Source organism: Abrus precatorius, unplaced genomic scaffold (assembly GCF_003935025.1).
Source record: "Abrus precatorius isolate BTA unplaced genomic scaffold, Abrus_2018 Scaffold10, whole genome shotgun sequence".
Taxonomy (NCBI): Eukaryota; Viridiplantae; Streptophyta; class Magnoliopsida; order Fabales; family Fabaceae; genus Abrus; species Abrus precatorius.
The window spans coordinates 1,088,114-1,103,884 of NW_020874292.1; the positions used below are offsets into that span (position 1 = coordinate 1,088,114).

General features: G+C 27.7%; 2 protein-coding genes across 2 annotated transcripts; both read right to left on the reverse strand.

The window, feature by feature from the left end:
- Positions 1-626: 626 nt before the first annotated feature.
- On the reverse strand, positions 627-3,913 carry LOC113872798 (sugar transport protein 5-like). The gene is made up of 4 exons (XM_027510627.1): positions 3,769-3,913; positions 2,621-2,940; positions 1,375-2,004; positions 627-1,198 (listed from the first exon to the last, which is right to left on the reverse strand). The coding sequence occupies exons 1-4, from the start codon at positions 3,899-3,901 to the stop codon at positions 758-760; spliced, it is 1,524 nt and encodes a 507-aa protein (XP_027366428.1). The 5' UTR covers positions 3,902-3,913; the 3' UTR covers positions 627-757.
- A 3,843-nt stretch (positions 3,914-7,756) lies between these two features.
- LOC113872807 (sugar transport protein 5-like) lies at positions 7,757-11,969 on the reverse strand. The gene is made up of 4 exons (XM_027510639.1): positions 11,837-11,969; positions 10,392-10,714; positions 8,622-9,251; positions 7,757-8,197 (listed from the first exon to the last, which is right to left on the reverse strand). Exons 1-4 carry the CDS (start codon positions 11,967-11,969, stop codon positions 7,757-7,759), a joined length of 1,527 nt encoding a protein of 508 aa, XP_027366440.1.
- Positions 11,970-15,771: the final 3,802 nt, after the last annotated feature.

Consider the following 15,771-nt stretch of genomic DNA (forward strand, 5'->3'; position numbering starts at 1 on the left):
CCAAAACCAAAAAAAATGCCAAACCCCAGAAGTTTTCAGGAAGTAAACATTGACAGGTAAAAAAAATATATACTAATAAGTGTCATTAGAATACTTATTAAAAATTTTCCAGCTAAATCAATCGTAAAAATTATTTCAATTTAATATGTAATTTTAAATTCGAGTTTCAATAAATGTATATAATGAATACTTACTTAAACATATTAACTCTGAAATTAAATAATACTTAAGACAATAAATTGCTACGATGACACTTTAATAATTACATGATTGAAATGAAAAATCTTATCAATTTAGTTGTAATATAGATTTGGATTCGGATTCTCTCTCCGTAACAGTGCAGCCTCAACTAAAAAAATTTCGGTCATTAATTTTTTATCTAACAGTTATAAAAAGTTATAATATTTTACAATTAATCAGTTTTATGTTTAATCGTAAGCTATACATTTATAAGAAACTAAAAAAATAAAAATATGCTACATGACGATATGATGAGAAAGTAAGTAAATAAATAATAAGATAACAAAAGATAAAAGTTAAGTACACGAAAATTATTGCTGATAATTTGCTCTCTTTCACTAACCCAGTGTCTTACAAATACTTACTATTTTTGTGGAGTAAGTTTGATATGATCAAACAAGCCTTTATTGTGGTAGAGTTTTTAGTTATACGTACACACAAAACATCTAGATGTAAGGACATTGCTAATAATTTTCACACTCAACTAACAAGCAACAAACCTAAATTGATATTCAGTTCATGGAAGATTAGCTTGGTCATCTACTCCTTTAACAAACCGCCGCCAAAACCAGTGTTTGCCCCATATGACGTACATTGATTCTAAAGGAATTCCTTTGGTCTCGGGTAAGAAAAATATAACAAAGATGGTCATCACTCCAATCCAAATCGCATAGAACAAGAAGGCGCCAAACTTAAAGTGGCAAAGCATTGTCAAGAATGTTTGGGACAACGCAAACAGTGTTATGAATTGCACCCCAACTGCTATGCTTTGCCCAGTGGTTCTGATTTTTAAGGGGAAAATTTCACTGGGAATTAGCCAGGTGAGAGGGCCCCATGACCAACCAAAACCTGCAGCGTAGAAACAGAGTAGCACCAACACCAAAATCGCGTTACCTTTCGATATCTCCTTCGTACCATGAATCCCGGTCACCATTGCTAGTAAGACAGAGACCGCAATCTTCAAAACAGTAACACAAATTGTCATTATCTGTACTGGTCACGTGTATTCAAAGCATGATTAATAATAAATATCAAACTAAATAACAAACGGGAGTAATTAAAAAGGGGGTGAAACTTTACAATTAATTGCATTATAACGATTTTATTAACGTTATTTTTATTAATATTGATTACCTGACAGGCAAACATGAGAATGCCACCGGTTATGAACAAGAATCTTCGACCAAAACGATCAACAAAAGAAGTGGATATGAGAATAGAAAGCAGGTTAACAACTCCAAGTATAATGGTAGAAAGTAAAGCTGCGTCATTTCCTAAACCCACAGACTGAAAGAGGTTAGGTGAATAGAATGCGACAATGTTGATCCCCGTAAGTTGCTGGAAAAAGGGGATAAAAAAGGCCATGACCAAGTGAGGGCGATATTGCCTCTCAAATATGGTCATGAAGGGCTCTTGGTCAATAGATTTAGAAACTTGTGACCAACTAATGAGTTCTTCCAACTCGGGTTCAACATCGACGGAGGATCCTCTAATTTTGCGCAAGGCAATTCTGGCTTCGTCAAATTTCCCACGTTCAACCAAGCTGCTTGGTGTGTCGGATATAAGGAACGCACCAACGGTCATTACTGCTGCAGGCACCACCGCAAGCCCAAGCGAAAGTCGCCAGCCCCAACTGTGCTTTGCAGTACCATAATTAATGCACCCTGCCGCAACTACACCCACTCCTAAGAAAAATTGGAAGCCTGTATTGAATGCACCTCGCCATTTTGGTGGAGCGATTTCAGACAGGTACAGTGGTGCAGCCTTTTTCAATTGTAAAATAACACCGTTAATTATCAAATAATACACACTTTTTAATGTCAATTTTTAATAATATAATATATACAGTCATTTTTAATAAAAAAGTAATTATACATAAATTTTTATTATATACCGTTAAAGATGTGTTGAAAAATTGAATAATATAATAGTATTTGTAGTGCATTCAATTATCAAATCTACCTAATTTTGTCCCATTCTGAATTTTATAAGAATTTTTTAATTTTAATTATATGTAATATTTTTTCTTAATTTGTTTTAAATTGTACACAATAAAAATTTAGATAAAATTTGTTAAGTGAAAAAAAATTAATATATTTTTATTTATTAATTAAAATAATGAACGAGAATAATTTTTTAAAAATAAAATTCATATAATTATTAATAATTTTTAACTATTAATATGAAAGAGTGTTGTAAAAAAGTTTTGATAGCAATTTTTAAAATTTATATTTTAAATTATATAATTCAAAATATTACAAAAAATTGATATTATTAAATGTTTAAAATTTTTAATAAATAAATATTTGTTATATTTTTATTATGTTTAATTTTTTTCGTGTATATATATTGGACCATAGGTCTGTATATGTTGACTCACTTGATTAGTGAAGCCGACCCCAAGGCCGAGAAGGATACGGCCCAAGATGAGCATAGCAATATTTTCAGCTCCTCCATTAATTGCACCACCGACGAGAAAGATGGCACCACCCAACATGATGGTGTTTCTCCGACCCAACGCCATCGTGACTCGACTAGCTGCAAGAGATGAGACTAACCCAGCAAGGTACAGAGAAGACGTGAACAACGTCAACACTTGACTGTCATACACGCAATACATGTTTACTTCGGCACCAGCTGCCTTTCTCAGTATTGACGGAAAAAATTTCTTTAGAAACGGTATCATCGTTGTCACACCTCCTGCAATTTCATGACATTTTAATTAGGAAAAATAAAAAGGGTGACAATTTTCAACTTCAATTCTATATAAATTATTTGATTTCTCATTAAATCACAAACATAAAAGGGTGTATTGTACAATTCATGATAATGTTTCTTTGAACAAATTTTCAATTTGGTTGAGTTATTTATTTATTGTTATATAAAAAAATTAAATAAATAATAAAATAATTATATAAATATTAATTATGACTATTCAAATAATAGAATTATACCATTAAAGATCATTGTAACTTTGAAATGCAATTAGAACTAGCGTCACCCAGTGGTAAGACTCTAGTTACTACTTCGAAATCACGAAAAGAAGCATTTTTGGCATTTGCCATTGCTATGCGAGATAGACATTTTACCCCCTGATATTTGGTATGTTACGGAAGCATGTTCTTATTAGGCAAATATGGATGTTCTTATTTGGTATGATATATTTTTAACGTTTTATCGTTAATTAAATTTATTTGAACCTTATTTAATATTTGATGAAAACAAATACAGTTTATTTAATAATAAAAATATATTAAGAAGTGTCAGAGAACACATATTACTGTTAACATCATTTATAAGCTGCATCAGGGAATTTCTACTATATTATTGATGTAGCTCTAGCCTGTTCTTGATTTTTATGCACAAAAGCAAAATCATCGTTGAACGCTTTAACCAGACCCTTTTTGAAAGCAAACATCTCTTGTTAGATGCTTTAGAAAGGGATTATTAACAGGTCGATAGTATATAAGAAGAACAAAAAGGAGGAAAAGAAATTGTAAGGAAACACAATAACAAAGGGATAAAAACCTGAAACTCCGACGTCATATCCAAAAATAAGTCCACTCGACGCAGCAACGATGCACGTCATGATAACTGAGATTGTTATCTTGCCATCAAAGCCTTTTGTTGGTGCATCAACGGCGAATCCCCCACCGGCCATTTTGAACTTTTTCCGTTGATCTGCTTCACAGGTTCCAACTAGCAGGTTCGCTACTTATATATTTCAACTAACCCTATGCAGAGACCCACATAACAATAAGTAGTGGGATCTAATAATTTCTAAGCTACGGCCCCACACAGAACAAAACGATGGAGTTATTTTCTGATAAAAAAAATGTCATTATCTACATTATTGTTTACATTGGCAATCATTCACAACAGCATTAGATTTATTTTAGTAGTTGTTGACTATGATACATATATTCTTTCAACTAACCTTGACTAGAATTAATACATCAGTACAGCATATGCAGTCAGCAATGTGATAATTATTCTACACTTGGTTCTTACAAAGATCATTTATTAAGTCGCAGCTCAACACTTCATTTCGTTACCTTATAATATGTACATTATTAAGGAAGAAATATGTCAAATCTTCTTTTATATTCTTTAGATCATACTATTTTGAAAGAAAAACAATTTTATTTGAGTTAAAATATTTACAGCATGATGAAACTACTTCTTCCAACATCCAAACTTTACTTAAGAGTAGTTTAGCTTGTACTATATGAAAAATAAATATAGGAAAATCATTTTTATTTCAGTTTTTGTAAATTCAAGCAACAAAATTTTAAATTAACCTCAATATCTTCAAATTTATATAAATACGCAACAAACACTATCATTTACTAATAAACAAAAATTATCATTTATTGAGATAGCCATTATTATAAGTGTAGTCTTTGTCCAATAAAAAAATATTAGCATGGACTTTGAAAGTTTATATTAATAAATAATAAATTGTAGTAACATTTAATGTATTGACAATACATATTAATATTTTAACTAATAAAATTACTTGTTAGTATAATGTTATTGTAAATTTATAATATCTTTACTAACAATTTAATTTTTATTAAAAAATTATATGAACTAACGAACACTAATATAATATTAAATTGTTATTGAATCATATTTTAATACGTTATTATCTTTAGAATCCGTTAACCCAAACTATTATGGTTGATTAATTTATTATTAAAGATTTATTTGATTTAAAATTTTTAAATATCAATGAAAAATTTTAAATAAAATTATGTTACTTTAAAATTTGAGTTCTTGTCACGCACTTTACAGAAAACCATTAATTAACGATCAACCGTTACTTATGCACAAAATTTATTAAAAAAATGTCTTTCTTAACGTAAAGTTGAGTCAATGTAAAACAAAAGGCATCTTAAAAGGAAGACCAACAATTAAGAAAAAAAATAATGCTTACATTTAAAATAGAAAGAGCTTGTTCATAAAAAAAAAGACCCCAGAAAGGCACATGGTTTGAATTCTTTATCTATACAAGTCTATTCAAACAAATGAATTAGCAAGGCATCAAAATGGTGGGTCTACTCACAGTACTTAATCAATTGGTCGCATACTTTTATTATATTTAAATGCTTAAAATTAAATATAATAATTGTTTTAAAAATAACTCTTAAAAATTAATTGGTCGCATACTATAATTTTGTGTAGGTGTTTGAATAGACATATTAAAAAATATGAAATATATTATAATAATTTTGAGATAATAAATATTTTTATTTTGAAATTCTTAACACATTTAATTATTCGAATAAGGAGCTTTAATGTCCTGGCAGTAGCAAAGAGCATTACTCACTATAAATTATTCCAAGAGTGCGGGCTATGACTATGATACAAAACGAGCGGTCAAAGAAAAAGTGGTTAGCTGAGTATAGAGCTAACCAATAAGAAGAGTGGCAGATTTGCGTGGGCAGTAGTGGAAGTCCAACATAAGTGGACATAGTCTGCCATAAAGAAAGAAAGATTGTACATTCATTGTCAAACATTTATTATTCAATCCCTTTGTTCAATCTGTTCGACTATTGACTATTTGTGTGGGAGGAAACGGTGAAGAGAAAAACGCAACCATCAAGATTAACTCCTCCCGGGTTATTTCTTCTCTTTTTACTCTTATCATTTAAGTTGTATAAAGTAGTAAATTACTCGCATTATTTTATATTTATTTTACAAAGATTTATTTTTTTACATTTTTCAATCAAACCAATGCAAAATCGTTTTGTTTTTTATTAATTTATTTTTCAGCCCTATTTCTTATATATATATATATATATATATATATATATATTAAAAGAAAAACTTTATATTGAAAAGAAGAACAACATTACTAGTATATACTCTCTCCCATAGTATTTATAAAAAATAAAAGACAAAATTACTATAATCAAGCAAAATAATTAATTCAATTATATTTTTTATGAATATATATTTTATTCAAAAATAATTATAATATTAAATAATATAATTAGTGTAATTATTGTTTCGTAAATATACATTTAATAATAAATAAAAGGTATAAAAATAATTAAATAATTAATACATCTTAAATATATTATATAATTTTTATACGTAAGACAAAAAAATATTCCAATTTATTTTTTATAAAAAATTAAAAAGAGTATTTCTGTATATTTAGAGGGACATAATTATATATTTTTTCTGCTTTATAAACAATATCTTATATAATAGTTCTCAGTTTTTCTCTCATCTTTAATTTTGAATATTGTATGAGAATTTCTTTGTCTCTCTTAAATAGTTACATATATGATTTTATCAATTATTATCAATTTTAATTTCCATGTATGATAACTTGGTATAGTTTGAGTGAATTTTTAGAAAAATAAAAATAAAAAATTAATATAAATAATAAATATTTTTTTATAAATTAAACACACTTTATTTTTTTAAAATTTTAAAAAATTAAATATTTTTAAAAAATTTCTCAAAAAACACAAAAGTATAAAATATTTCTAATTTTTAAGAGAAATATTATTTAATTTTTATACTAACCTTTTTTTCGCTTATCAGAACTTTTTTAAAGTTAATCCAAGTAGGACCAATATCTGATATATTTTGCTTCTTTTTAAGACACTTGACATCATTATTATTAATATTTTTTATTTTAAATTATTAATTAATTTTCAAATTTTTTTCCATATCTCAACTTACTCAAATTAATTATTTTTAATTTTTATGTTAAAAATCCTTTTACATCTCAAGCTTTAACTAATTGTACCTTGAAATTAATTAGTTTCATATTTTTGAAAAAAAATTCTCTTAAAGTTATGTTATTTATATGTTTTATTTATTTAGTTAAATTAATTAATTCTTTATGAGCATGTAAATTAATAATATATGAGTTTTGTTAATATCAGTCTTTAAAATTGAATTTAAGCATTCATAAATAAAAAATTATAAAAAAAATGTACATTTATTATATTAAAGTTATAAAAATATAAGAAATATTTTTCTATAAAAATATATAAATATATCTCTTTGTAATAAAATTTTACTATTGTTAACTACTTATTTTTAGCCTTAAGGATTAAGGTTAATACAACTCATAATATATTTATAAAATTATAAAAATTGGACCATTATTTTTCCCTTTGATTTAACAAAATCCATTGCATTGACTCTTCAATATTTGCACGATTGAAAACTTAATACAAACTAATAATTAATACTCTTGCACTGGACCAATGCCTTAAAATAAGAGTTTTGTTAATTAAAGTTCTAGTTAAAACATTAATAAATAAAAATTATTTAAACCATGCTAAAACTATACGAAAAGTTTTGATAGAAATATCTAAATAATATTTTTAATGGAAATTATTTTTAATTTATCATCCAGTATATTTAAGATTTATTGTAGAAGAGTTTAATTCATAGGTACACACAAAACATTGAAGCTGTAAGAAGGATAGTGTCAACAATTTTTACATTCAACTTACAAACAACAGAACTTAAAGTGATATTTAGTTCATGGAAGATTATCTTGCTCTTCTACTTCTTTAACAAACCGTCGCCAAAACCAATGTTTGCCCCATATGGTGTACATTGATTCTAAGGGAATTCCTTTGGTCTCGGGCAAGAAAAATATTATGAAGACGGTCATCACTGCAATCCAAAACGCGTAGAACAAGAAGGCGCCAAACTTAAAGTGGCATAGCATTGACAAAAATGTTTGGGACAGCACAAATAGTATTAGGAGCTGCACCGCAACAGCTATGCTTTGCCCAGTGTTTCTGATTTTTAAGGGGAAAATTTCACTTGGAACTAGCACGGCTAGAGGCCCCCATGAAAAACCAAAACCTGCAGAATATAAGCACAGTAGCACCAATACCAGCACAGCGTTACCCTTTGATACGTCCTTTGTACCATGAACGCCGGTCACCACAGCAAGTAAAACCGACACCGCAATCTTCAAAATGGTTACACAACTTATGATTATTAGTGATACACATGTGTATCAGAAGTAGGGTAAACAATTTTAAAGAGAAATACTGACACACAATATTCACTGTTACATTTAATTTTTGTGATCACAGAACTCTTGTTATTTAATGAGAAGCCTATGGATTTCACTTAATAATAATAATAAGAAGAAGAAGAAGAAAGAAAGAGTGCATGATTTTGTTAGCAATAATTTTCTTAAGTAATTAATACATTTTTATTAAAAATATTTATTTTTTATATTTTTATGTAATAAATACTATTTTTTAAAATGAAAATCATATTAATTTTATATGATTAAAATTAGTATTAAAAACTAATGTTAATATTTTAAAAAAAATGTGTTGCTATCACTCTTGAATTCTAAATAGTTGATTTACTTTGCTAAATACCTGACAAACAACCATGAGAATGCCACCAGTTATGAACAAGAACCTTCGACCAAATCGATCAACAAAAGAAGAGGAGACGAGGTTAGAAGAAAGGTTGACTACTCCAAGTATAATGGTGGAAAGCAAAGCTGCATCACTTCCTAAACCCACAGACCGAAAGAGATTAGGTGAATAAAAAGCAACGATATTAATTCCCGTAAGCTGCTGAAAAAAAGGGATGGCAATTGCCATCACCAATTGCGGTCGATATTGCCTCTCAAATATTGCCATGAAGGGCTCTTGCTTTATAGATTTAGCAATTTGTGACCACCTAATGAGTTCTTCCAACTCTGGTTCCACATCGATGGAGGATCCTCTAGCTTTACGCAAGGCATTTCTGGCTTGGTCAATCTTGCCACGTTCAACCAAGCTACTAGGCGTGTCAGATATAAGAAAGGAACCAAGTATCATCACTGCTGCAGGCGCTACTGCAAGGCCAAGAGAGAGTCGCCAACCCCATGTGCGCTTGGCTGTAGCATAATTTATGCACCCTGCAACGACTACGCCAACTCCTAGGAAGAATGTAAAGCCTGTGTTGAATGCGCCTCGCCATTTGGGTGGAGCCACTTCAGAAAGGTACAACGGTGCAGCCTTTTTCAATTGTAACACCGCACATAGTTAATAAAATATTAAGTATGTTCTTATTTATCTGTATCCAAAAAATCTTTCTTATCTGATAATATTCAAATTTAAGATAATATCAATTACTTTGTATTAATTTTTTACTTATATGCAAATTTTAATTACAATATATAAATTATTTGCATTACTTACGGCTAAAGAAAGACAAAATAAGTAAAGGGTAAATAAAAAAGATTTCAAGTAATTTTAATAAAATAATTTGATTTCTTAATTTGTAATTTTTCATTTTAAATCAATCGAATGAAATGAAAAATATTGATTATGGCACATATGTTTATTATATATTTGTTTTCATTTTTTTTCTTTCTTTTACGTTACAGTTATTAATATTTTATTTCTTTCTTTTTTAAGTGTATACAATTTAAAGTGTGAATCATCTGTTCTATTAAATTTAACAAGGAGAACATGCATACTCTTTTTTTTATTATTATAGATTTGACTTTCTTAATTTCAAAACCTTTTTTTTTGTCTAGTGCAAGCTTTAATTTCAAGGTAATTGTTGTTAAATGTTATTTTATTTATGTTTACCAAATCTTAGAATGATTAATTATTAATTTTTCATTTTATTTTATCTTTCAATATATTCATAAATAAAATAAAAATATCAATAAAGTATAAAAGTTGTATAATCTAATATATCTCTCAAAATTTAAAGATAATGATTTTTAAATTTGTATACATACCCTAAAATTATTATTATTTTACAACGAATCAAGTAGTTTCAATATATAATCAAAGTCTCAACAATCTTGTTCTACCCGATCCCAATTTCACAAATAGATAAATATTCATTATATCAGCATCAAAAGATATGTTTCATATTTATACTTTCGTTAATTATAATTATTCAAAATGGATATCAAGTTATGCTTGTTAAAAAAGCTCATCAACCTACAACCTCTATATATTAAATGTTGGTCAATTTTGAACTATTCTAAATTAGAGCATTTTTATGAACTATCTTAAAGTGAAGTATTTATTATGAGTTGTTATAGTACTCATTATGGTAAGTGACTTTTTTTAATTAAAATTTTAAATTTTAAAAATTGTATTCTTTTTATTTTATATATGATGTATAAGTTGACTCACTTGGTAAGTGAAGCCGACCCCAAAGCCGAGAAGAATACGGCCCAAAATGAGCATAACAATATTTTCAGCACCTCCATTAATGGCACCGCCGGCGAGAAAGATGGCCCCACCCAAAATGATAGTGTTTCTCCGACCCAACGCGGTGGTGACTCGACTAGCTGCAAGAGATGAGACTAACCCAGCAAGGTACAGAGAAGACGTGAATAACGTCAACACTTGACTGTCATACACACAGTACATGTTCACATTTACATCACCAGCTGCCTTTCTCAGTATTGATGGAAAAAATTTCTCAAGAAACGGTACCATCGTTGTCACACCTCCTGGAATTTCATTACATTTTTATTAAAAAATAAAAGAGGATAACAATTTTCACCTTCAATTCTATATAAATTAATTTTTATTTTTATTAGATCGCAAACTAAAAATGGAAAATGTTAAATTTAGCTCTTAAAAGATTATTACAAGTAAATAATAACAATAAAATTTATTTTAAAAAATTATTTATTCTAGTTGTAATTTTAAAATTATGAATATGTGCTTTTTCTATAAAAAAAAAATCTATTTATAAATACGTAAAATAGCCCTCACATATAACTATAATTGATTGCAACTTTGAAATGCAAGCGCTAAACAGAACTAGCGCACCGAGCATGACGCTAATTACTATGTGCAAATCATAAATCCAACACTTTTGACTTCGTGTGACCATTTCCATTTGTCATGGTATAACTTTCTTTTTTAGGAAAAATATTATTTTTATACTTTATTATTTAGGAGAGTAAAATAGATGAAATAATGAGAGATAGAAAAAAAGTATGATAAAAAATAAATATAAAAAGTATAAAATTATGCAAATTACTTTTTCAATGCTAGGTTTGTCTTTGGTAGGTAATAAATTGACGCTTTGACGGGCCACAAATAAACCATCTGTTTCCCCGATAGATTTTGTTTTTAAACTTTTATTAACACCAGTTTTAACTGATTTTTAATTAATAAAGAATAATAATTATCTATTTTAAAGAATATTTATTATATATTTAATATTTATTGTTTAATGAAATTTTATCACTTTAAAATATTTAATATTAACTTTAAATTTTGTCAATATTTTTTTACACAAATATTTTAAGAACAAATACTGTTAAACTTAAGTGATAGCAAAAACATAAAAGTTAAAATAAATGCGAATGCTCATTGTTGTTAGATTCCGTGGAATCGGTAAGGGGATCTTTGCTTATCCGTATCACTGTTGTAATTCAATAAATTAAATTTTCATTGTAAAAAGTTATGTTAAAATCTGTATGCAAGCTTATTCATATTGACCAAAGATTAATGTACGCTGGAAAATTATCAGAAACTTATAAATAGTTTGAATTACAAAAAAGAAAAAGAGGAAAATTTTTTGTAAGAAAACAAATTAACAAGTAAAAAAAAAAAAACACCTGAAACACCGATGTCATATCCAAAAATTAGGCCACCGGATGCAGCAACTATGCAAGTGATGACAACTGAGAGTGTTATCTTGCCATCAAAGCCTTTGGCTGGTGCATCAATGGCGAAACCCCCACCCGCCATTTTGAACTCTATCCGTTTAGCTGCTTCACAGGTTCCAATGTAGCATCTTATTTATATAAGCTAAGGCCTCACACGGAAGAAACAGATTGTTTTCTTTTCTTTTCATTTACTTATTAAAATATTCGATCTTGTTAACATCAATGTAAACATTTATTTTTTAAATATTACGTCGTGATCTTGGTAATCATTCACTGCGACGTTGATTAAATTTATGTTAGTATTTGTTGACTATGATACATTCTTTTAACAAACCTTGACCATAATTCATCAGTACACCATATGCAATGTTGATAGTTGTTCTATCTTTGGTTCTTACTGAATCATTCAATAAGCAGAACCTAATACACTGCATTCTGTCACCTGAGTATACGCATTGTTAAGGAAAAATTGCATTGCATTGAATTTATCTTTATCTTTTCTTATTTAAATCACAGACATTTTGTGTTACGAACAGTTTTATTTAAATCGAAATATTTATAATATGATGAAATTAATTCTTATAATATTAAGACCTTATTTAAAAATATTTTGACATATACCACAGGAACAAATTATTTTTTGATGAATCACCTTTTATTTGAATTTTTGTAAATTCATACTTCAAAATTTTAAATTTATCTGAATCGATACTTAAATTTATGTAAATATTTTATTATGTCATTATCGTTAAAATCCGTTTGCCCATATTAATTCTATTGATTAATTTATTATTAAAGACATTGTTTTATTTGAAATTATAAACTACAAATGAAAACATTTTAAAATATAAAATAATTTTCCCTCAACTTTTCTATTCTTGCTTATTAGATAATTTTTTATCTTTAAAACTCCTTATATTTTATAATTAAAAGAGCAGAAAAGAGATTTTTAAGTGATAACCATTAAAAAAATATTCTCTTCTCTATAAGCCTACCATTATCCAAAATTCGAGTTTAATTGATCACTGCATCGTAAAATAGAGACTAACAACTAAGAAAGAGAGCGTTTTCATTTACAAATTACAAAAGAAAGATATATTTTCATTTACAAAATTAAAAAAAACATTTTTTAAAACTAAAATCTCTCTTTTTTTTAATTTTAGAAAACATAGAAGAGTTAGCCAGACAAACACGCGATTTGAATGTGTTGCCTAAGTCTATTCAACAATGAATTAGCTCGTGATCAAATTTGTATGTCAACTCACTGCACTTATTAATGAAAAAAGTTCCGTTGATAAAAAAAAAAACTAAAAGTTGTTCTTTTTAAATTTTTATTTTAGAATGTATTTTCGAGATACTTGTATTAAAAAATTACAACAGAGCAAATAAAAAATTATATATAATATTAATTTATGGATGTACAAGTTATTAAATTTCCTAACAATTGATGAGATAAAGAAATTTTGTTTTTAACGTGTTGCGTACACTGAATTTTTTAATAAGAAGCTTTAATTTGCTTGGCACTAGCAGCCACTACACATTCACCTAACATTTATTTCTAAAGCTTGAGCTACTACAAAACCAGGATTACGATATTTAAGTAAAAAGCTAATCCTGATAATATTCCAAGTATTCATTAGGCGAAAATGAAAGGTACCTCTTGTTTACTTCTTCAAAGCTCTGACGTTAGAAACTTTCATATACAATTCCAAGTGTGGCTATGGGGGCTTTGATACTGACATATATACTATAGAAACAAAACAAACGGTCAAATAAAAACTGGTTAACTAAATATGAAAACGTTAAAAGGAACATATTTAAGTAAAATAGAAATAGAAATAAAAAAAATAAAAATAGAAATAAAATAATAATAATATGTATATATTAATTTAAATATAAATAAATTAAATATAGGGCTAACCAATTGGAAGAGTGCCTGATTTGCGTGGGCAATACTGGAAGTCCAATAAGGGTACATAGTCTGCCATGGAAGAAAAAGGGTGCATAGTCAAACATTTATTATTCAATTATGGATGGAACGTCTATGTGCAAGGCAACACTGGAATTTTTATCAAAAAATCAAATCAAGCCGTCACGATGTTGAATCAAGAGTTTATATCCGAATTTCATTCTCCCAACTAAAGCTACCCTCAAGCACATACTTTGCTCACAAAAAACAGCATGAACAAAGAAGAATAGGAACAAATTTGTTTTTGAAAAGGTCACTGAAAAAGGGTACTTTGGAAATAAGCATGGACCAACAAAGCATTTGGTAGTCTAGAGATATATAAGTCGATTTTTATTGCTAACTATGGCGTAATTATGTTTTCTTATTTATTAAATATAGTATTTATTAGTTACTGTAACAGAATATAAAATAATTTAAGATTAATGATATTCTTATAATATTTTTACGAAAAAAAATATAATTTAAGCAAAAATATAAATAAAATAGGTTATATGATGGATAGAGAGAAAACAAAATTTATTATAAAAAATGTTATAATAATTTATTGTAGATATCATTACTCAATAATTAAATTATGGTTGATCGATCAATATACCCTAACACTTTTAGTAAAAATAAATTATTTTATTTTAGTAATTAATAAATTTTTTTAATATATATATATAGAGAAATAGAGATAGAAAAATGCATACATTTATCAAAGTGAATAATTTTTTTCAAATAATCTTGAAATTAACTTTAAATATATATATATATATATATTAAAATAATTTTTTAAGATATACTAAGTGATACTATACACACACGATGACTAAAGTAAGATAGTATTTTATACAATTTAACAATAAGTTAACGTGATGATATCGACTATGACATTGTATGAAACTTTTAATTATAATAAGTATGCTACGTATGAATATAACGACAAAAATAAAATGATTTTATTCTATTTGAATTAGTTAAAATTGATATAACAAATTTTAAAAGTTATAAAATAGTATTTTATATGACTTAGTAATAAGTTAGTGATAGAATTTTTAAAGCTTAATTATATTTTTGTTTCTTGTAAAGTTAGTATATTTTGTAATAAGTTTTTATAAAAAAAATTTATTAAGATTTTGTCTTAAGTTAAAAAGTTAAGATTGAATTTCTGGTGTTAATTTCCTTGGTTAAATACTGAGCTGAAATAGAAAGTTAGTTTAACATTGTCACATTATAATATGTTATTTATTTTATAATATTTTATTATTTAAAATAAATATTTACAAAAATATACTTAAGCACATTCTTCATCCTTCAATCCCAACTTCTACCTCCACTTTCACCCTCACCTTCACCCTTACTCCCCCTCCTTCCTTGCAACCCGTCCACCCCCAACCCCAACCCCAACTTTCCAATAGTTCTTCCCCTTTCTCTCTCACTCGACCAAACTTTCATTCTTAACTGCAGACCCAAACTCATTCTCAACTCCAATCTCATCCTTATATTACAAATACTTCTTTGCACTTCATAATTCTTTCACTCTCGACGGCACAATATGTTGATGGGATTTGAAACTTATCATATTTTAATGTCTCACTTATTTCCAATAACAAGTAGAATTTGGTTAAAATTTTATTCAATCATAAAGTGTATATTTGTAACCATTTTAAAGAGTTTAATAAAATATAACATAATTATAAAATATATATTTAGAAAGAGGTGGAGTGGATAGGGTAAAGGAAAGGAGTGGGGTAAGGGAAAGGATTGGGAGTAGGTGAGGTAAAGAAGAAGGGGTGTTGGTGTGGATTGAGGGTGAGATGAAGGGAGGGGATGAGTGGTGTAAAGAAAAGGAGGTGTAGAAGAAAGGGATGGGGTTAGAGTTATGTGTGAGGTGGGCAGAAAGAAGATGAAGGGGAGTAGAAGACAGACCTTT